Source organism: Amblyomma americanum, chromosome 1, assembly GCF_052857255.1.
Source record: "Amblyomma americanum isolate KBUSLIRL-KWMA chromosome 1, ASM5285725v1, whole genome shotgun sequence".
Classification (NCBI taxonomy): domain Eukaryota; kingdom Metazoa; phylum Arthropoda; class Arachnida; order Ixodida; family Ixodidae; genus Amblyomma; species Amblyomma americanum.
This window is the reverse complement of record NC_135497.1, coordinates 534912866-534936536: the sequence shown is the minus strand read 5'-3', so window position 1 is coordinate 534936536 and position 23671 is coordinate 534912866. Positions and strand designations below refer to the sequence as shown.

Sequence of the window (23671 nt, the reverse complement as noted above, 5' to 3'; positions counted from 1 at the left end):
CATCAGTACGCGAAAGACTTCCCTCATGACAGGCGAATTATATGACTTTCCACAGTGCACAGAAATTAAAACAGTGGTGAGCTGGGCTTGTTTTTCACGATCATGCTGGTAACAGCGAGAAGTCCGGATAGCACGAAAAAGCACAAGACAAGCGCTGACTGACAACTGGCATTTTTATTTCAGAACATGAAAATACACCGCATCACAGCAACAATAACAAAAAAACAGATTCAAGGCGCGTAACACTGAATTGCGAAATGATAGTCATGTGCCCCGCTATGATGAGATTAAATAAAGTGAATGCATATTTGCTAAAAATTCCAGGAAAAAAACATAAGTGTAAATGATGATAACGATCGAACAAGTGCAAATAGGTGACAACAGGGGAACAAGTGTAAACAGCGACCAAAATGAAACAAGGTTAAGGAACGTTCAACTTGCGGTTTGGCGCGAATGGTGGCTGTGATGATCAAGAAATTCTATTTACTTATGAAGCAACGTGATGTATGGCGCACTGACACAGTTCTCGTCTTTCTTCTTGATGACAAAGGCTTTCCAGATTTCTCTGGAATTCTGCCTAAGGTAACTCCTAAAGACACGGTTTTGATCAAGGAGAGGGAAGCAATCGGCAGTTCACATGGTGAATTACTAAAGTTGCAGCCGGTTGGCGCATTCTGAGCATTTCCGTGCACGTGCAGCCTATCGTTAACGCACATTCCAGTCTGCCCTACATAGAACCTGCCGCAGGGAAGCGAAATTTTATAAACAACGCTTTTGTTATATTCGATGAATATGTTGTCATGTTTGTTTCCGGCATTCTACACGTTGACAGTCATCACTTTTTATTCGCTTGCACAGGGTAGCAAGCTTCTTGGAGCCGAAAATAAAACACGTACTCTAACCATTACTCCTACCTTCTTCAACCTGTGAGACACACCACGGACATGTGGGACGACTGTGCGTGAGCGGTCAGTATCCTGGTATTTTTTCTCCAGATATCCCATGAATAGACCGTTTTAGCAGACCGGATTGACGGTCCGCTGCGCTTACGTTGGCCCGCTCTGGCTTACCGGAACGGAGATCACGTATTTTAAATTTAGCTGACCGGAGGTAGCAGCGAGTAGGGTGCCTCTAGCTGCGAGTTGCACATAGGGTGCCTGGTGTTAAAAAGGGGCATACACTTAAAAAATACATTAAAAATTTCTCGTAGCGCCCTAAAAAAAGAAAAAAATGTTTGCTGCTAGACATAGACAGCAAAATGGTTCTGATGTTCGTTGTTCTTGAACAAATAATGTCAGTTTTGTCATCGAGCACAGTTACGAGCCATGAGGAGCCAGAAAATAGTCAGGCTGAGTGTTCTGGCTTTGCCAGTTACTGGCTTCATGTTACATGTGCTTTCGTTCGCAAGTTTTCTTGCTTTTAGTTGTGTCCACTCGCCATCATGCCCACGATGCAGAGTGTGTTACAGGATCCAGTTCTACTCAGTCAACTTTCGTGGCGCGATATTGAAGATCTATTACTCCCAGAAATATTTTCTGTGACCCGACGGAATCCGCTCTCTGCTGGTGGCTACCTCAACATAGACACAATGGATCGTGGACTCTTCCGCTCATATTTTCGGTTTGAGGAAAACAATTTGAGCCGACTTCAAAGTGCCCTCTTTCTGCCCGAGATTATCTCGGCACCGCAAGGAGTGTCCATCACTGGAACGGAAGCCCTCTGCATTACCCTGCATTACCGCATTTCGTATCCAGAGTGCGTGAGTTGGAGCAACTTTTCGGCCGCCACTATTCAGTCATTTCGTCAGTCACAAGCAGTGTGCTCTCACACATTCAGGACAATTTCGTGCACCTCCTAAAAGACGCCAATAATCACGCGTGGCTCGATTTGCGAACACTGGGCGAATTTTCTCAGGTAATAAATTCTTCCGAAATTCTACGATAGTAGCTATCTACATTTTTTACATTGCAGGCCGTGTACTCCAAAGCAGCCCCTCTTAGCAACGGTTGGGGGTTCATTGACGGGACCGCGAGGGCCTTCAGTAGGCCATCGACCAACCAAAAACTTTTTTTCTCCGGCCACAAACGCATCCACGCGGAGAAATACCAGGCAATTATGTGCCCAAACGGCATCATTGCCCAGCTGAATGGCCCGTACACCAGTAGCCGGCATGACGCTGGTGAGTTTCTTGCCCAGTCAAAACGCACTACAGGATTCTAGGACAGAAAATTTCTGTAGTCTGTAGTCTTGTCGTATTTTGGGCATGTCTTGTGTAGTCTGTCTTGTCTTCTGTAGTCTGTCTTGTCTTTTGTAGTCTGTCCTGTCTTCTGTAGTCTGTCGTCTTTTATAGTCTGTCTCCTGTAGTTTGTCATCTCTTTTGTAGTGTCTTGACTTCTGTAGTCTGTCTTGTCTTCTGTAGTTTGCCTTGTCTTCTGTAGTGTGTCTTGTGTAGTGCTCGCACACTGTGTAACAGTCGTTACTGTGTCACCTGTCAGTTAACACAGGATTTGTGTTCTGGAGTAGGCAATGCACAAAAATGCAAAGCTTGTTAATGGTCGCCTGTCAATTAACACAAGCTTTGTGCATTCCAGTCTAATTCGTGCACAAAACAACTTGAATTGAAATGAAAATGATCAATATTTATTTACTGTTTTGTGCTTTTTTTTAGCCTACTGATGCATGCTGTCCAGCGTTGTCCTGGCCGCAGGTTCCTAGGTACATCGCCCATGAGCCAAGAAAAATGGTTTTTGTCTTGGCTGAAAAAAAGAAAAAATAAAGATCACCGCTGCTACCTGCGCAAAAAAAATGTGAAAGCATTGACGCCTCCTCGACTCTGGTCGCCTTTCAAATTTGGCGCCATGGTTGTTTTCTCGTTGACTTGGTTGGTTATCAATTAACTCTTATTTTACCCTCATTTCATCCCAGCAACGATTTCAAGTTTTCAAATTTCCCTCCATGGATCGTTCCTGCCCACTCACTAAATACCCGCCCAGTTTAATCACCCGTTCATTGCCTTTTGCTTCTCAATAATTACCTAATTGCCTCTAATTTACCATTCTTTTTCCTATCTCCTGGTTAAGTATAGGACACTTATCACTGGTCACGTGATTGCTCATTTCGAGTTTTCAAACTTGGTGCCAAGCTTTGGCTTTGTCCATACTTCCAGTTTTTCAAACTTGGCACTTCGCTGTAGCTCCACCAACTTTCAGCGTTTTCAAATTTCGCGGCACTTTTTCTTTGGCCCAGCCACTTTTTGGACATTTTTGGCTGTAAATAATTATCCGATTATGAAATTTTCTTTTCGAGCAGCATCCTCACATCATCCTCTGCCAATTACACAACCAATCGTATGACGCTATCCCTTCTGAGTTGCCCACAACTGCTGCGGACACGATCCCCGGCAACATAGCCTAGTAAACTTCTCACTTTATTCAAAATGTTGTAATACTGAACAAGGCTTATGACTGGCCGAGTTGGTACTGGCTCACCTTAAAATCAGCCAGAACACACAAGAAGACATGAGCTCAAGAGGCGGGACTAACAAAAATTTAATTGAAGATTTTGATTATTTGATTTGATTTGTGAGGGTTTAACGTCCCAAAGCGACTCAGGCTATAAGAGACGCTGTAGTGGAGGGCTCCAGAAATTTCGACCACCTGGGGTTCTTTAGCGTGCACTGACAACGCACAGTACACGGGCCTCTAAAATTTCGCCTCCATTGAAATTTACTGGCGCGGCCAGGATCGAACCTGCGTCTTTTGGGACAGCAGCCGAGCGCCATAACCACTGACCCACCGCGGCGGCATCATCGAAGGAAAGCCGCAAAAGAAGACCCGCGAAGAGATACAAGCGCACAATAACCCAAAGCAGTGAAAGGGCGAAGTGAAATCAAAGGTCACTGGCATACTAGTGAATCATCTAAAAAAGCAAATTCCTTCCGGTGAAGGTTTACCGATAGCTTAGCCACACTTGTCCTTAGCCTTAACGATGTAGTAAGCCTCATCTATTGGCAGGTTTATCCCTTCCATAAACCACTGATGTGTCGTGGAAATTAGGCGTGCAAAGAGACAGGTCATCCTCAGATTTGCATTCACAAGATTGAGCATGCAGTGCCAGATTAGAATTTGCCTTCCCGCTATAGAGTGAAAGTGCCCAGTCAGGTGCAAATTCAGATATCTGCCTTTCTGCCCATATTAGTTGCAGCCATAAGGCAGTGGAACGCAATAAACTCCATTACTTTTGCAAGCGGTGAACCTTTTTTTGTGACACTGTCCATTGTGGACAAGTACCCAGTTTTATCAAGCCTTTTTAATGGCGGCGCAAAGGCCTCCTGTCTTGCACTTCGCTGTTAAGACAACATCAGCATTACGCTTTCCCGCGACTTTCTTGAGACTGAAATACTGTGGAGGTAAGGTGTATCAGCATCATCGGAGTATGTGCTCCTTACCCTCGAGTGAGTGAAAACATACTATGACAGGTTGTTGAGATGGGCAAGTGGGAACCCAGGTGCTTGGAAACCTGCTACAAGAATGCGTCCTCAGCAGTGATGGCATGACTTATGTAAAGCTGATGTCATGCACACGATTGCACACCCATCAAGTTTTCCCATCTTTACTGGCCTTAACCAGCGACAAATACACCTCTTCACCATCCTTCCCCAGCAACGAGTGGTCCGACTCGTAGCTAAAAAGAGCCTTCCCCGATCTTTAGCTGTAGCCCCGACAAACATATTCGTCCACAAAGCGCAGGTCTGCGTCAAGAAACTGCTAACGGTTCTGCTTAGACAATTCTGATGTAAAAGACAGGCCTTGACCGCATGCCTTAAAGACTCCTAAAACATCTTGTGCCAACTTATCGGAGCCCTCTATGTCCAGAAAAATTAGATAGTCATGAACATAACGAAATGCTATTATGCCAAGGTCTTCCAAACAGGGCTCTAATGCCTTATCGACTTTAGACAAAAAAATGTTGCTGAGCAAAGGTACGACCTGCGTGCAAATACCGCCCTGCCAACTGACAAATGCGAATTTGCAGTAAAAGAACAACAGCCCCATGAAGCTAGCAACCGAAATCACGCAATCATCTGTAAAAGCATGTTCATTGTTCACCCTGATGCAGTTTGCACATGGCTCAGAGGTCTATCATGTGACAATGAATAGTGCAGGCCCTCCATGTCGATGCTCACTGCAGAGCACCTGCCCAGGTTGCTGTCCACAAGAAACTAGAACTCCACAGAACTCCACTTTTGTGAGTTGGCAAGGCAGTATTTACATCAGAAATCAGGCATATGCAGAGGGTCCCAGGTTGCACTGTTCCTCAGCGACATTCTTCTGTCCAGAGTCTATACCACATCAAAGCCCTGTTTGGAAGACCTCGGCATAGTAGCATTTCGTTATGTTGATAGCTACCTAATTTTTTTGCACAAGGAGGGCTCAGATAAGTTGGCACAAGACGTTTTAGAAATCTTTAGGCATGTGGTCAAAGCCTATCTTTTATGTCTGAATTTCACTAAGCATAACCGTTTGTAGCTTCTTGACTTAGACCTGCGCTTTGCGGATGACCACATATGTTGGCGCCACAGCCCAAGATCAGGAAGCCTCTTAGCTATGAGTCGAACCACTCGAGGCTGGTGAAGGACAGGTTGGCAATCGCATGCATAACGACCGCTTTATGGAAGTCATTCCATCACAGTGTTTAGAATGCATTCTCGGAGCAGGTTCCCAAGCCAATGGCACCTGGGTTCCCACTTGCCCATCTCGCGCACCTGTCAGAGTGTGTTTTTACTCTCTCGAGGGAACGGAACACCAATCGCGTGATGCTTACGTAGTTGAGCAGCACAAAAAGACGGGCTCTATGCCTTACCTCCATGCCATTTCGCACCGTCCCAAGAAAGTTTCACCAAAGTATGATGTTGCTGTTGTCTTGAACGCTAAAAGTAAGGTAGCAGCCCTTTGCTTCTTCGTTCAAACTAGGCTTGATACAACTACGGGTAATCGTCCGCTATGCACAGTGGCAGATAAAAAATAGTTTGATTTGAAGCAGCGCAAGGCCGAAAGCCAAAGAAGAGAGCGGAGAAAGAAACGGACGACACAGCGCTGAACTAACAACTGACATTTATTTGGCACGCTGCACGTATAAATACATTCAGGCACCAAAAAGGAAAACAAAGCAAAGAGCTCATTCATGCACTGGGATTCTGCAAGCCAACACAAGCTAAAATGTGCGATTCAGGAAGCGAAGTTCTTTTTGAGATAAAGACACTGATGGAGCGCTTACACATGTGTCACCATACGTCTTGATGTTCGAAGCTTCGATTATTTCGCGGCACAGCTTATCTCTGTTCCTATCCACAACTCTGCAAAATTCAAACTGTGGGGTGCACTCGCACTTACGACAGTGCATGCTGAGGTTACGGGACTCTTTATTATCTACATTGTTGCGGTGCTGCCTGAGCCTATCATTTAAGCACTGTCCTGTCTGGCCAATATAAAACCTATTTCAAGTCAGTGGAATAGAATACACGACATTTTTTTTACACTTCCCGAATTTGCGCTCATGATTTTTCGTGCAAACGGGGATAGTTTTCCCTGGATTGTTGACACGCATGCACAAACTTGATAACTTAATGGGAGCCGAAAAAACAACATCCACTCCGACTCTTTTACCAACACTTTTCAAATTATGTGATATCTTGTGGATGTAGGGAATAGCTGCTACTGGCTTACTTGTTTGACATTCAGGACTCGGGGAGCATTTCAGTTTCTTCAACAAAACATCGGCCACAGAAGAAAGAACATGAAGCGGATAGCCACAAGCAGTAAGCCTCCCTACTTGGTTGCTAAAGCTGCGTGCGGTTTTATGTCGACAAGATTTTGTAAGTGCACTCCTGAAGCTTGACATGACAATTCCTCTTTTAACAAGCTTCGAGTGCGCGGAACTATAAGGTAGCAACGGTTTATTAGCCCTAGGCTCGAAAGACCAGCACACACTGCAAGGTGAAAACTGCAGGCTCGTCTAGAAATCTGATTGTGTCCTCTACAGGAACTTCATGAGTTACTTCCAAAGGGGCAAGAACATCAGAAAATACACCTCGAACTTTGGACGCTTCCCTACTAAAGGCTTCGCGCCCACAGGTGAGCAAAACTAGATAGTCATCCACAAAGCGAGAAACAGCTGCAACAGCTGTGCCATTGAAGCGGTCATTTAGTTCTCTGTCATGCATAGCTAAAAAGAAATCACTCAAAATTGGGGCAATGCAGGAACCTATACAAATGCCCTTCTTCTGAATAAAAATTCGACCTTCCCACTCTGTATACGTGGATTCAAGGTAGGCTAATAACAATTCTAAAAAGTTCTCCACCGACATGCCGGCTGCGTTCTGAAAGCGAACGGCACCATAATTGTCAATGACGTCCCTAATGCACAAAAGGAGACTGTCATGCGGAATGGAGTAGTAAAGGTCCTTTACGTCAATAGAAAAAGCGCACAGTTGCTTGTCATGGTAGTAGTCTAGGGTGCTAATCACGTCGAGTGAATTCTTAACCTGGAAGGGATCGTCAACTGGTAGTTTTGTTTGCTTTTCTTTCAGAAACTGTCCTAAACATTTTTGCCAGGAACCTTTCTCGGAAACAATAACGCGGAACGGCACGTCGGTTTTATGAGTCTTAACAGTAAAAAACATGGTCAAGCTAGGCTTTTTACAGTTATTTATAGACGTAAACAGCTTGTCTAAGTTATTATGCTTACACAACTTTTTCACCTTGCATTTAGACTTCGCAAGACTTGTTTTTCTCCCCTCCTTACATACAGACTGGACGGCATCCATTGCTTTTTCATTGAAACTATACTTAGACAGAACGACAAAACCCCCTTCCTTATCCGCCGTCAGCAGATAAAAAATGTTCACCACTTGCAAAAGTAAACGGGTTTTTTGCATTCCACTGCCTCGTAGCTGAAACTACTATGGGCAGACAAGCAGATATCTGAATGTGCGCCTGGCTGAGAGCACTTTCACTGTATAGAGAGGAAGGCGAATTTTCACCTGACACTGCACGCTCAATCTCGTAAATGCAATCAGAGGACGACCTTTCTCTTTGCACGCCTGATTTCTGCGGCACATCAGTGGTTTAGGGAAGTGATAAATCTGTCCTGATATAGTTGAGGCTTACTACATCAGTAAGGCTAAAAACAAGTGCCTGGCTAAACCGTCAGTGAACCTTCACTGTAAGGAAAAAATTTTTAGATGGTTTACTAGTACGTCAGTGCCTTTCGATTGTTTTTTGCCCTCTCACTGCTTTGGGGTTTTGCGTGCTTAAATCTCTTTGCAGGTCTTCTTTTGCCACTTTCCTTCAAAACATTTCAGTTGTTAGACCAGCCTCATCTTGTGCTCATCTCTTCTCCTGTTTTGTGTCTTCCGGCTGGTTTTAAGATGTAATACTGAATGTTGGAAGGCGGCCATTTTAGAGTCAAGTGCACTTATAATGGCCACAGCTATAATGAATGTTCATTTATTACAAAAATAGTGCTTACTTCATTAATTTATGCATGAAGTATATGACACTGCATCAAAATAAAAAAAGGACTAAGCCTCTAACCCTCATGGCCAACCTGCAGTTACAGCAAACAAAAGGACACCATAAACCTGCCCCACAAGCAAAAGCTTGCACTTCAGGCCAATGCAGAAATAAGATCAGATTACTTCCCGAACTGCATGACACTGCCACGCAAAGTAAAGATTGTGACAGGCAATAAAGGAGCAACAAAAAAGCGAACTGTATGTAGCAGCCAATCTCATGCAGACAGGCTACAAGGTCAGGCCAACATAGACGTGAAAGAAATTAAAAAAAAAAGCCACAACAAGCACATAATCATTTTTAAGGTTTTCACAGCCCTTTAAATGGCAAATACTTTCCTGAAAAACATAACAGAAGCGGAAATTTTTTTTGGGCAATCAATTTTTTTCATGTACTTCATTATTCTTGAAGTATGGGCGGGCATAGAGTAGTCAGATTAGTGCACGCGTTCCTAAGAAATGCCATGCCAAAAACTGTACTTACAGAAAAAGCTTGCCTTACTCAGTGAATACCACTGGCCATCCACTAATTTCCCAGCCTGCTCCAGGTCCCTGGCAAAAATCACACGCAACTTAGTGGCTTGCACAACTTCCATGCAACTCTTGGTCTTGAGCTGGAAAAAAATTGAGGGGTCAGTGAGATATCAAATTTTACATGCATTGCTTTGTTTCAATGACCGACTAAGAAAAAAACAGCGGTTTCTGTGAGCGCAACTATTTTTTCACACTAGCTTTCTACAGTAAACCACGTTTATCGCGACCTAATTCACACGGACTTGCTGCACGGCCCCAGCACTACTGTGTATAGCTCTATGGTTTCAAATGCTTGTTAGCTCTGAGCCCTTCGGCTTGCACTCGTTAATGCAGAAAACCTCGGAAAGGGCAATCAGAGCTTCGAGCTTTAAGCCATAGGTATTCAGAAGCTCAGTGGTCTGTGGGAGAACTTTTGGCTGGGTGACACAGTAGCAAATGCTGCTCCAGCTACTTTTTACTCCATTGCAAAAAACTCTCACAGCAGAGACCTGACCTCCATTTTGCTTTGCAGAAACAATTACTGAAATTCAAAGCACGCATACTAAAAGCACACCTACCTTCCAACACAGCTTCATAATAATGGGTACAATTATTGGAATGAAATACCAGTCAGTACATGTAGTTTTCAATTTATCCAAAAATTATAAGCAACCGACAAACAATAAACAATAAAAGGGAAATAAAATAACCAGAATTGTTTAAAAAATCTGTCAGAAGAATTATGTGACATCCACTACACTCCAGCAGTTCTTCGGCTTTGTGACCTTCAAACCACACTTTCTTGCAGGCACATTTGCACAGAAATTGCGTTGAACCTGATCTTTAAGAATCTTTATTGGTGCAACAGTAGGGAGAAACCAGGTTTTACTCAAAAACGAAGGGCCCTACACATTGCATCACAAGCCCAGATGGTGCACTTGAGTTGCCTCTTATGGTTATGCAAGAAACAGGAACAGAGATATCTTGACTAAATCAAAAAAAGAGGACGTGCAATGCATGTGTAATGCAGAGAAGATATAAGCAATACCACACTAAAACACTGGGAGGATTCCAAGAGTAGGTGAATGCATAAATGGGTGGCAATCAGATGGCTAAATGAGATTAGGAAATTTGAGGAAAAAGGGTGGTAGCATGTGGCACAGGACACAGTTATCTAAAATGAACTAGAGAACCATTTTTTGCACTAATTTTAACAGCACATTCACACGACAGACAAAATCACTAACTCCAGGAACGGACTGCGCATCATGCAACTCAAAGTCAATCACCATTGCAAATGGCACCAGCACCGCAGACTGCACATGAGGAAAAGTAGACATATTTTTGCTCTCAACTTTGAGCAGCAGTCAGCTGCGCTTTTAAGAGCAAAGCTCTAAAGTACGGCAACATTGGCACTTTGTTTTACTGACATGAGGGTGCTTGTGAGCGTGCAAGTCCCATGTTTGTTTTGCACCAAATGTGTTAATTGCGAGGTATGTTTAACTAAAGAGGGGCATCTAACATGGGCATCAGCTCTTCATTACTTCCCTTCTATATCCCTTTCCTTATATCATGGTTCAAGTGTCCACCAAAATGTGAGACAGTTACTGTTACATTTTCTTGAATTTTCCTTCAAATAATTTTAAATTTTTTAAGTATACAGCTTTAAGAAGGTAGAGGTACAAACTGTGCAGTATAACCATATGCTATGGCAATAAACCAGCAATAAATCTGTGCTGACAGCGGCTTGCCCAGTGCATTGCAAGGATGCTATGCCATACAAGGATTGGTGTCATCGTGCAATGTTACATTACTGACTGACAATTTGGTCTCTGTATCAGAAATACTGGTAAACCATCATTGTAGAGCACAATGTTTTAAAGGGATAAATGAACATATGGGTCCTTTTCGAAGACACATATGCATACCAGGCAACAGGTGTGCAATGTCAAAGCACGTTTATGTTAACAGCAGTTGCATCAAGAGCTACATCAGCGACTATATTTTGTACAAGTCTACAGTTCCGGTAATTATAAGCTGAGGTGCTGCTGTGAAGTGCATGTAGAGTTTGCATGCATTTATAAACCTAGCTGCAAGCCTATGTTGAAAATATTTTTCTAAATAGGCAGCTAAGATATGCATCACTGAAAAAGAATAACTACCATGAACGGATCAGGAGGGATGACACAGCCGAAGGCAGGAAGCACGCATGGCCCAATAGATGCTGCCCGCTGGCAACTGCAAATAAATACATCCAGAGCAACAGCTGTCAGTGGCTGTAACCATGTCATGAATGACAAGAGAGGAAATCGTCTACTGCTTTAAAAACTAAACTTAGACGTAATATAAGTAAATAAAAAACCAATGATCTAGCCCATGACAAAACAAATGAACAGATTTTATGTAATGCACCCATATACATTCTTTGAGAAGAGTCACAATGACTGTTATAGCCACACTGAAAGATCAGCTGGCTGAAATACCACACACCAATTTGAATATAGAATGTGTTGGTTTTCATTAATTCCTAACATGGTGCCTTGCACCAATGTCCAGGTATTAAATTGAAAGTTGCAACCAGTCTGCCTTGGTTAAATGAGAAGAGAGAATGGAAAAAAGCATGCCTTCACTACCAAGAAGCTTGATATCTCACAGCACAGCTTAGCAACATAGAAAAATTGCTAGCGCATTTAACAAATCTGCATACAATTAAAAGCTGCACAAATTTGTCGACTGGCAATGCAAGTAAGGGCAAGAGAAATAAAAAAATACCAAAGAACACTCGTGAGTGCGGCGAAGGGAGGTCTGTGAGTAGGATCCCGTGCCTGGGCAGACTTCCGAGCTCGGAGAATCGCCGGCACCACAGCTGATGGCACGCAACCAAGTATAAATAACAAAGCGAAAATAAGTAACAAAAAAACCATCGACAATGGCGAACGACTTGAATGCGGGCCGCAAAAGCGAGGGATATAGCAAAAAGGTAGAAATCCTAAATAATTGTGCAGTTGCATCTCCGACAGCTCGCAGTGCTCAGAAGGAGAGGAAGCATCAACGTTTACAGCTACGGAGACGCAAGATTGATCTAACTTTGACATAACACTGCCTCAAATCCTGTTCCACTGGGGAAGCACAGAAAAGTTTACAAATGACAAGGCGATGAATATGAACTAGCCTTTCGCATGCGATCACTGTCTCAGAATTTAGTATGAAGCATATTAAGGCACAAGCACTAATCCGATGAGTACTAACCCTGAGCAAAATAGTGCGGTGTCTGATCGCAGCTGGCCTAGCGCGAGCGCTCCGCCGCGCGGCACTTCTCGCTCATCGTCTTCTACGCAGTGCAAATCCATGCTTTTGCACCGAGTGTCGATTGATTGTAAAACATTTTATTCGCCGGGAAGAGCTTGGCAAGAGGTCGCGTTAAGTGGTCGAGAGTACATAGCCCTCGACGACTTTGTCAGCCCACTCCACCGCCAAAACTTGCGTTCTGGGGTCAGAGCTAGCCAGCACGGTCTCCCACCGCTCGAGAGAAGGAGCTGTAACTAGATCACCCGGAGGTGGCTCTATTTTGCAGTCCCACAGGATGTGATCGTAGGTAGCACGTTGGCCACAGTGTTTGCAGTTTGGGTTGTAAAGATCTGGATAAATGTGCGCGAGGAGTGATGAGGTGCGTATCGATCTCGTCTGTAGACGACGCCACGTAACCTCTTGTTCTTTAGTAAGTCTTTTGTCTGGAGGGGGGAAAATTCTCCTCTCTAGTTTAAAATGATTGGTGAGATCATGATATGTGATCATTGAGACCTTCGTGAAATTCAGGGAGCCAGACTCATCCACTGCCCGGTCGACGAAACCTCGGGCTTTATTGTGGGCTGCCTCGTTCCCCGGATTCCCCGAATGGGCTGGGACCCATATCAATTCGGAATAATTTGGTGAGAATTTGGTTGCGTTAAGGATTCTAAGGGAGGTGTTTGTAATTCGCCCTTTAGCGAAATTATTGATACCCATTTTGGAATCGCTGAGGATGATGCTCCCTTGGGTATGTGCTAGGGCGAGGGCTATAGCCGCCTCTTCTGCCGTTTCAGAGGATTTCGTTTTGATTGTCGCCGAGACGATGTGGTCACCATTCTCGTTCACAACCACAACTGCAAAGGCATTGGTATTTTTGTATTCTGCCGCATCTACATAAAGTGTTGCAGCGCACTGTCTGTATTTCTTATGTAAGGCTTTGGCTCGTGCTTGTCTTCTACCCTCATGGTGTAAGGGGTGCATGTTTTTGGGGAGTGGTTTGATTAGTAGGGCCGTCCTATAGGCACGGGGTAAGTCTACTTTAGCATCGTTATTCGTAGGTTGAAAGTTAATTCCGAGCCTGGTTGTAGAAATACGGGGGAAACAAAGCCTTTCGCCCCGCCCGCACTCCCACTCCGCGGATGCAGCGTTCCCGCTCGCTAACCGCGGAGGGGTTCGTGCTCGAGGGACAAAGGGAAGGGACGACACAGCGTTAACACTCATATGCTATTTATTACACTTGCAATTAATACACAGAGTGGGCCAGCTAGCTACAAAACATCAACGAGGCATTCCTCGGAAATAGAAGGCTACGTAAGAAGGACTTCCGACTTACCGGCTGGGGCAGGGGCGCGACTTCGGAGTATCGGCGGCGAACGTTTGTATGCGCCGATAATGGCGGCCGGGTTTTCCCGTGCGCGCTGCATTCTTGGGGCAAAGCCATTCCCTAGCATTTGCTGGGGAAGGCGGTCAGAGCGCGCGTTTGCTGCGCTCGCTTCGCTGCCTGGAACCAGAAGTCCAGCGGCAAGGCACAACGGATCCCCGTGCGCCTGCCGCGGAAGGTGACGAGAGCCTGCGGCTCCAACCGCTCACCACGCTGGCCGGATCCCGAAGGGCCTCTCTCCGGTTCCGCAGAATTCCGCGTAACCTACGAGGTGGCGCTCCCGTCGCCGTTCCCTTTCCCCCATGAGGGAGACTTCCCTCCTCGCCCAGCCGGGGGCTGTCCGTCCCGACGGCCGACGATGAAGATGGGCCGCATCGAAACGGAGGGGGGAAACAGGTTCTCCACATGGTAAGAATACTCCTGCCAGTTCTGGAATTGGCTAATCGCGCTGTTTGAGCCATTAAATGGGCTTCTTTCAGTTTATTGTAGGTGTTATGTATTCCTAACCTCATAAGCCTTTCGGTTGAGGCATTTAGTGGGAGTCCTAACGCAGCCTTATAGGCCTGCCGTATCATGCTATCCAATTTGTCCTTTTCTGCTTTCGAAAATTTCAGATAAGGGGTGGCATAGAGTATCCTGCTCAGCGCAAAGGCCTGCACTAGGCGGCATAAATCTCTTTCCCTCACCCCTTGTCTGCGGTTAGCTATGCGGCGGAGTAATCGCGCCGTTGCTTCTACCGTGCGTTTTAGCTTAGTGAGTGTGTCAGTATTTTTGCCATTTGTTTGTAAATACAACCCCAGTATTCTCATGGTCTGTACCTCTTTGACAGATCGTCCATTAACATAGACGTTTATTTGCGAGGGGGATGTCGTGGTACGCCTACCTCTTTGTTTACGACGGATCACGAAGAGTTCAGATTTTTGCTCAGAACAAGTGAGGCCGGAATCCCATGCGCATGCCTCGATGATGTCCACTGCTGCTTGGAGTGTGTCTTCTATGTAGCCTTCGCATCCTTTGGTTACCCAAAGTGTGATGTCATCTGCATAGAACGTGTGATGTAGGTCTGGTATTTGTGCCAGTTTGGGGGGAATTTTGATGAGGGAGAGGTTAAAAAGGAAAGGGGACAGGACGGAGCCCTGTGGCGTTCCTTTACTTCCTAGTTTGATTGGGGCAGACTCTATTGTTCCGACCGTTATCACTGCTGTTCTGTTAGTGAGGAAGGATCGGATGTAGTTGTACGTCCTTTCTCCGGGGTTGATTTCTGACAAGTTTGTCAAGATGGCTTTGTGGGTGACGTTGTCGAAAGCTTTAACAAGGTCTAAACCCAATATTGCTTTCGTTCCTGTTCCCTCGTCAGCTTCAATTATGTCCTTGTTAAGCTGCAAGAGAATGTCCTGGGTAGATAGTTGGGCCCTGAATCCTAACATTGTTTCAGGTAGGAGGTTCATGTCCTCCGCATAGTTTTGGAGCCTATTGAGGATGACATGCTCCATGAGTTTGCCTAGGCATGATGTTAATGAAATTGGGCGTAGATTCTCAGTGCTGAGTTTCTTACCCGCTTTAGGAATAAAAGTGATTTTCGCGTGTTTCCACTCTGGTGGTATGTTGCCTGCATGCCAGTATTTGTTCATAAGGTCTGTAACCGCCGCGATCGACGTTGCGTCTAAGTTCCTGAGAGTCTTATTTGTTACTTTGTCTGGTCCTGCCGCAGATGTTGTCCGCAGTTTTCCAATTGCGTACCAGACCTCTGCGTCTGTGATGTCTGCGTCTAAATTTGGATTAGGAGTCCCCCGGTAGTCTGGTTGTGTGGTACTGTCAGCCATGTTTAGATAACGTTCTGCTAGCTCTTTGATTAGGTCTTCAGTTGTACCCTCATATTTATGTATGAGTCTGTACAGTTGACTTTGTTGCACGGGACGTGTTTGTTCTGGATCGAGCAGGTGTCTTAGAAGATGCCATGTCTTCTTATTTCCGAGCTGTCCATTGACGCTTTCACATATTTGGTTCCATTGTTGTGTTTGGAGAGTAAGTGTATGTTCCTCGATTCGCCTCTCGATTTCAGCGATCTTTTTGCGTAGTCGCTTGTTGTGTTTTTGCTGCTTCCAGCGTTTTTGGAGGCCTTTTTGTGCCTGCCACAGGTGTAACAGTTTTGAGTGTGTTTATCAACAAGTGTGGGAGTCCATTGCCTTTGTTTCTGGGAGGGTTGTATACATTAAGGATGAAGAGATTTGAGCCTCCTTTTTGCCTTGGTACTATTTCAAGTAGGGTGTAATCTTCTTCCGAATCATTTATAAAATGTTGAATTGCGGTGATATTTCTATGCACCAGAGTGGCTGTGAAGGAGCCGGCTGCGTTACTAGTATCATAATGAGGTGGCAGATATGCTTTATAGCCTGGCAGTGTAGCCCTGCCGCTAGCTTCTTGCAATGCAATCAAGTCTGGGGTTGGAACAGACGGTGCTTGTTGGATGTGGAGCTGCAAGTGGGCCCGCTTGCGGCGGAAGCCTCTGCAGTTCCATTGCCAAATTTCAAATTTTTGGCGTGGTGCCATGTTGGGTTATAGATGGTTGTGGCGTCGTGGACAGATCCAAGGTGGGGGGTAGGCGGGTCTCGATAGTTGTAAGCCTATCCATTATTTGCTGCATGCAGGTGGCTATTTGGGATACCTGTCCCTCTAGTGTTGCAAAGCGAATATCTATCTCTGCAAATTTGGTAGTAACGAGGCCTTGGAAGGTTGCTTGTTCTGTTGATATAGCGCTAGTTCTCTCTGACAGAGTATTGATGTCTGCCCTGAGTTTGGTAGGCGCTTTCGACGGCTGCGGGGTGTCGGCTTCCGAAGCCTCGGCCTTTCTTTTGGATTCCTCGCCTTCTTTTGTAGGATGCGGTCTTTTAGTTGCTATTCTGGCGTCTGTGTCCGTCGCGTTATGGGCTGAAGACTGGTACGCGTTGGAGGGAGTGTGGCAAATAGCGTCTGTTTCCATCGCATTATTGGTCGAATCCTGGGACGCGGTGGGTGGCATTCTAGCCGCAGTGGCATTCTGTACCTGATGCGCTTGTAACAGGCGTTTATTGTCAGCCAACTCTTTTTTAAGGCTGGCAATTTCTCTGTCTCGGGATTGTAGTTGGATCTGAAACTCCTTCTCTCGAGCGTCAATAGATTGGGAGGCCTCTGCTGGCCAGCTCACCTTTTTATTGGAGCGGCTATCGCTGCGTCCGCGGCTTGAGCTTCTCTTGTCGTTCCCTGCAGGGTTCCCCAGGGGCGGGAAGGAGCTGGAGTTGTTCCGGCTGTGGCTTCCTCCTTTTCCGGTAGCACCGTGTTCCTTCTTCCTGGGCCTAGACTGGTGTCCGTGTAGTGATGAGTCGTTGTCCCCTTGCTTGGGTGTCTGGTTGCCATGGGGCGTTCCTTGTTTGTTCTTGTTGATCAGCCGGAATTTGCAGTTCCGGCTGCCTGTGTTGTGGCCCCCGTTGCAGACGATGCATACGGGTTGGCAGGTTGGCTGTTCTCCCTCAGGTGGAGGCGAGTGATTTTCTCCGCAGCAGCGGCAAAGGTTCGTTGTAGGTTTGTGGCAGACATCGGCCCTGTGTCCTACTCTCCTGCAGTCGTAGCATACCTCATGTTGCTCCCTGAAGGGGTGGACCCGAAAGACGCCGCACTGATAGATTACTTGGCTGGGTAGCTTCTTTCCAAAAAAGGTGATTTGTATTGTTGTGGATTTCCCGATCCTTCGGGCATCCACAACTTCTATTCCTTCGTTTCGGTTTCCGAAGCCTTGGCGAACCGCTTCGGGCGAGTCTCCCGCGTAGGCGTTGTAAATGACCCCTTTTACCGAGTCTTCGGGCGCCGCCACGTACGACGTTACGTTGTAGGTTTGACCTTGGAGGTTCAGTTTTTCAATATTGGCGTATGCAGTCGCCCGTTGAGTGTCGAAGCGCTAGCAAGCGAAAGCGTAACTCTGTTGTGATATCTGGTGCCATTTTTATTTACCATGGCACGAGAGTACTAAATGCACATAAAGACAATGAGAACAACACTTGTCATGCAGGATATAGGCCCTGCTTTTTTGTAGCCGCATTATAGCTGCAGCAACCGCAGGCGGACTGCCTCCACTCACATTCCTATATAGCTGCATGAAAATAGCGCGTGTGAATACAGATCATTAGCAAAGAAACGCAGAGCGAGACTCACCGGCCATGTGATTCATCCAGGCTTAGTAAAACGGCGCAGGAGTCTTCGTTCCCTTTACAGATGACAAGACGTCGCAGCACTGTCTTTCTTCATAGCTTACCCGTTGAAACTCGCCAATTTGACAGGCCGAAATCCTGGTCGTTGGCTTCCAAAACACACTCCTGCTCACCTTCCTATTGAATGAGTTCTTCACACGTGTCCGCCGTACAAGTACTCAAGCAATGCCTCAAAGAGGCAAATAATACAAAACACGACGCGTCGGTTGCGCTGCAATGGCGCCGACGGCTGCGCTTTCGTGCCGGTGAAAAATTGCAACCGACAAAAAAGTTTGTTTTTTAAACCATGAATATTTATATGATCTTCACAACAAAAACACTGCATTTATTTTAAATTATTTTTAGATTATTTAAGAATACTAAAGCGCTTTCAGTTACTTTTTCTGGCATGTCGTTTGTAGAAGCTGCGATCCTGTGATCCCCTGAAGTGACCCGGATGTCCTTGCACACGACGGAGCAGACGACGGTGTTGACAGAATGGAATTTCGTTTGATGCCAGATAAAATCACTAAGTTGCGACAAAAACAGCGAAGAAAAGCGCCGTATCTCAAGCTGGTGAATATCGTGGATAAGTTGAACGCAATTGGCACGATGGAGAGTAGCTGCGATGCATTAATTTGCGCGACACTGGCACGCTCACCGGAAATCATGAAACTTAACAGCTTAATCGGTGACCAGTACAAGCGGATTGCTTTGATATCAACTGCGTTACGAAACTACGTCGATACTTGCGTCTCACTTTAGCTAATATTCAAGAGCGGCTAGCACTCGCCGCATCCTGATCGCGTGTAGTTTAACAAGCAAGAGCCCACTAGCGCATCGAAGCAGCCGGGTTTTCGAGTTCGTATCGTTACGATAAATACGAGCTGTTTCGGCACGTACTGGAGTTGAAGTTCTCAGCCTGTGCGTCATGGACGGTGACGATGGCGTCGCGGACGATCTTAACTAAGACTCGCCGCAACGAAGCCAATAACCCAAGAATATGGGCGTTAAAGGTTGTTCGCCAGTACTGCAAACGTGGGCATAAAGTATCGCTCAGTCGCAGCGCCAGTCGCTCGCTTCTCGATTTTCCACCCTTCCGAGTGAAGGTCACAAGCTGTTGAGCCAATCAGTGAGCCAGCCGGAGTGAGCGAGGCGAGCTTTCGGGAACAATGCCGCCCGCGGGCGCGCCGGGCATTGAACGAGGCGGTATACCCCCTGGCTGCCTTAGTCGTTGCTAAGCCTAGCCGGTTTCACATCGATGCAGCAGCTGAGTGCACTTCGAAACTGGCTAGCGCTGAGGTGCTGCTCTCGTCATCGTTTTACTGTGAACCTCGTCTCATAGTAAAACAAAGATATGCTCGGTTTCCGCGACACCTTCAGGAGCGCAGCCAGCTGAGGCCAGGAGAGCCGTGATTGAGCAGCAGCAATTAAAGGCGCCGTGGGAAGACGTTTGTTTTTATTCCTGTTATCGCTTCTACCAACGACTCGATATTGGCCAACGATACTCCATCCGACGGCTTAGTATGCACTTGAACAAACATTACTGTCGCATTTTTCTGACGCTGGTGGCCGGTATTCAGGCTGGCATGCCGCGCCCGTACGTTATCATGTCGCTCAACTGTATGGCCGTGGTGCACGTCGAAACCCCCAGACATCCTCCTTTTCGCTCAGATTGTCATAGCACAGTCACACTGGGACCAGAGCAGTTGAGAGGACCGAGCGCGGGTGCACAGGAGCTAAACTGTGTCAAAGCAGGCGAAAGTCTTTAAAGCGCGCGGTTGACGTCAGTCCCAAGACTTTATTCTCATTTCGACCGAGAATCAAATCGGTTCAAACTCCCCGGCAGCCGCATTTCACCTGCGGCTGCATACGCTGCTGTCTATATTTAGCGACATTTTCGTGTCACCGTCATGAAATTTTCAGTGAAGGCAATGAACGACGTCGTAAAGTATTTTTTTGCTATTTTATGATAAGCACCACGTAACTGCCGCTAAAAAAAATTCTCCGCCAACACTGCATCAGCGTTAGACTTAAGAGCGTAAGCTACGAGAGCTTCAAGTGTTTAGATCGGGGTGCTCAGCAAACGTGGAGAAGACAAAATACAAACATCTGAGGGCGTTTCGTTTCGGAAACATTCGTTCTAAGATACAAGCAGCGTCATCTACTTCAAAAAATTTGCACTACTATTGCGATTTACAGCCATCTTCGCTATATCCGGTATGTTCCCTCCTTATATATCAGTTAACGAATTTTATAAACGTGTGCATTACAACAAGACGAATTGTTTGACCGCATCCGGAACCCTCTGCGACAAACGATTAGGCCATATGACTGTCTGGAAGTCCCCGGAATGCACGGTTTGGAGGCGAAAAGATCGTCGGTGCAAATCCCACACATATTTTGGGCTTAATCTAAATATTTATTTTATCCTCAGGAACATTACAAGTCAAATGACACCACTTCGATCATTGTGCGTCAAACGGGCGGCCCCCAAATTTGATGCAAATGGGGGTCCCCGGGGTTCCACTTCGATAGCCGCTATACTGGCATATGTAAAATAGATCGAAGGTATCTGTGACAACTGAGGCTCTACGCGCCCGCTGTTGCTATGTGATATAGTGTGGTAACTGTCTTGGCCAATTTGACCATCCCTGCAGACAGGCGTGTCCTTGACAAACGTAAGTGGTAAGAGCTGACGCTCTTAAAACTGAAACGCGGAAAAATGATATAGGGGTTGCTTTGAACATTTATACAGAGAACTGCGTGCATGTACATACATGCTGCCTTTGTGTAGCCGCATGGTTATGGCGAGTAATTTTCCCTGATTGACGATTAACGACATTCTTTTCCGCGACGCATAGAAGTGTCCTTGACCTTTTCTGTGCATGTAGTAGTAGCGGTACATTATGTTACATGGCTTGAACATGCCACAGAAGCCAAGAGGACACTGACTTTCAGTAGCGCCATTGGACTTGCGCACACCGATTGGTGTGCAGGCGCTGTCGTGGCTGCAGCTACATGCCGCCACCGCAAGCGCGTGCGGATACGCAGGCACCGCTGGCTTCGTCGCTTGTGCATTACAGCTTTTTGGGCTTTCAAAGCCCCATTATAATCTTGAGCATGCACTACTTTCGTCACATTGTCATGTGGGAACAGAAGGGAATTAGGTGAGTGCTCGAGCAGTGCCTCTCCTCTAAGCCAATTTTCGTTCGGTGAGAGAGCCAGGTCGCGGGAAGCGAGTTGAAAACTCGATTCGTCAATGTGAATGAGCACTTCATTTCGCTCGGTGCCCGTCACCAACAGACCAGAGCACCCCGCATCCTCTTCGCGACTCGCCACCGTGAACGCGCTTTGAAGCATTTTTGGTCAATTTGATCCTATCGCTGTCACACGACAGCACGACAGTATTTCTAGAATTGTGCAGCAAAACAATTACCCTCACCAGGAATCTGTCGTATGACACATCCCACGATAGGTATCTATCGCGCGGCACAATCCACGACAGGTATCTGTCGCGCGACTCATCCCACGACAGGTATCTGTCACGCGGCATATCCCACGACAAGCTGTTGTGCCGCGCAACAGGCCGCACGACACGTACTTTTGTCGCGTGAAAAGAGGCGCGATAGAAGTCTGTCGCGCGACTGAACCCACGACAGGCAACTTTGCTGAGGCACGCAATCTCTGTCGCGCGGCACGACTGCCTCTGTCGCGCGACAGTACCTGCGACAGAAAGCTGTCGCGCGACAAATGCTGCGACAGGGACCTTCTTCGCACGACAAAATGCAGGAAAGATGTCTGTCGTGCGGCAGAACCTACCACAAACAACTTTGTCGCGCGTAAGAACTCACGACACGAAGCTTGTCGCACGACACAAGGCACGACAAGACAGCTTGTCTTGCGACACAAAATTGTGTCGCGCGACAGATGCGCGACAAAAAATTCTGTCGTGCGTTTTGATCGGGTGATGAGCATTGATTGGCTTGATTTTAGCAGAAACAATATTTTGCACTTATTAGGAGGAAAATGAAAACAAAGAGCAGTACAATTTATACTTGTTCATCTTTCAGGTATCCTGCGCAAGAGCAGAACTTACCAGAAGTTGGAAAATCTCGTGCACAGACGCAGTTACTGCCTCTATGGAGACCCTGCATATCCGTTGAGGCCACTGCTCTTAAAGCCATACGGTGGAGCAGCCTTGAATGCGCGGCAGCAGGCATTTAATAAAGAAATCAGTAGAGTGAGGCAAGCAGTCGAGTGTGGCTTTGGGAAAATCGCAGGGCTGTTTGCTTTCCTAGACTTCAGGAAAAACCAAAAACTATATCCACAGAATTTGCCTCGGATGTACCAAGTGAGTGCAATTCTGGCCAACTGTTACACGTGTATGTATGAATCTCAAGTGGAACAGTACTTTGGTCTTGAGCCACCAAGCCTAGAAACCTACCTTGTTTCTCAGCGGCATTATTAACTAGTCCCTCATCTCTACGGCTACACATTTCCATATTTTCTCTTCCTTAGAAGTTCATTTTGTTGCTTTTTAGGCCTTGTAAGCCTGTCTTGGGGAAAATCGCACATTCGAACTTCATTTAAATAAATTTCTTGTATATTTTCAACACCTGTTAACTCCACTTTCATCATCAAAACAAGGGGATTTCGCAGCTAAGGACAATCTGTTCTGGAAGTGTTCCCTCGTTGGTCCATTTTGCACCGTTCTCAACAATACGATGCACTAAAGTCTTGGCAGCTTTCTTGACCTGTGCACATTAACACTGGCGCAGTGGTGGCAAGTGAAGCCATGTATTACTTCACTGTGATCAAGATGTAATTTTCCGCAGTTCTTTTGTGCGCAAGTACTGCACCAGCACTACCTACTCCAACACAGGAAAGGGTCGTTTACAGAGGCAACCACATAAATGACAATACATTTTTAGTACCTAGGCCACGAGTATGCGCCTGGAAAATGCATTAATTTCTCTCCTCCATTCAACACATTTATTAACATTGAACGAAAAAAATTTCAGTTGGAAGCATGATATGAATGGTGAGTATTTGTGGCTATAAAAGCAATGTACCAAATAGGATCCCAAGACATGACACTGCTGCTGTAATCACTGAGGAGAGCATGTATAATTGCTATAACAGATGCGGCAATGTGAAACAATATGTGTTAATGGTTGTTTATTAATCCTGGTTCTCGGGTAATGTTCAAGGACTGCTCAATTCGTTCCAGATGCTTGAGGATGTCCACGGAGCATTGCGACTGCTGCCTGTACTTCTCCTCTTCTAGCCATACCTTGCGTTCTTCAAAAGCGAGCTGCTGCTTGGCCAGGGCATTTTTGTTTTCATTTTCAATGAAAAACTCATGCTCCTCGCGCCTGGATAGCAGCTCTACTCCCAAAGTTTGCAGCCCTCGAATTCCTGCCATGACAACAAAGGGAAACATTTTTGTCAACAGCTGTGAGAATGTTCTTGACGTACTCTTTTAATATTAGTCATGTAAATCCATTCATGGGTCCAAATGCAAATCTCACACACTTCAAATCTCTTATACATGAAAACAGTCTTATGCATGAAAACGACAAGAAGTTGCTTATAACACTGTGCAAAGGAGTAAACAAGGTGTGTGGTACCTGCGAAATCTGCCCAGCTATGAAGGCCTGCTTTTAAGATGTGTACATATTGAGGGGTGCACAA

At 46.0% G+C, this 23671-nt stretch overlaps 1 protein-coding gene and 1 long non-coding RNA gene across 2 annotated transcripts; one reads left to right on the top strand and one right to left on the bottom strand.

The window, feature by feature from the left end:
• Nucleotides 1–1588: 1588 nt before the first annotated feature.
• On the top strand, nucleotides 1589–22445 carry LOC144129190 (uncharacterized). Its single transcript, XM_077663171.1, has 4 exons — nucleotides 1589–1759; nucleotides 1837–1914; nucleotides 1972–2179; nucleotides 22048–22445. Exons 1-4 carry the CDS (start codon nucleotides 1589–1591, stop codon nucleotides 22443–22445), a joined length of 855 nt encoding a protein of 284 aa, XP_077519297.1.
• On the bottom strand, nucleotides 2639–11315 carry LOC144107717 (uncharacterized). The gene is made up of 3 exons (XR_013309362.1): nucleotides 11248–11315; nucleotides 9057–9186; nucleotides 2639–2756 (listed from the first exon to the last, which is right to left on the bottom strand). It is a non-coding gene; the product is annotated as an uncharacterized LOC144107717 (long non-coding RNA).
• Nucleotides 22446–23671: the final 1226 nt, after the last annotated feature.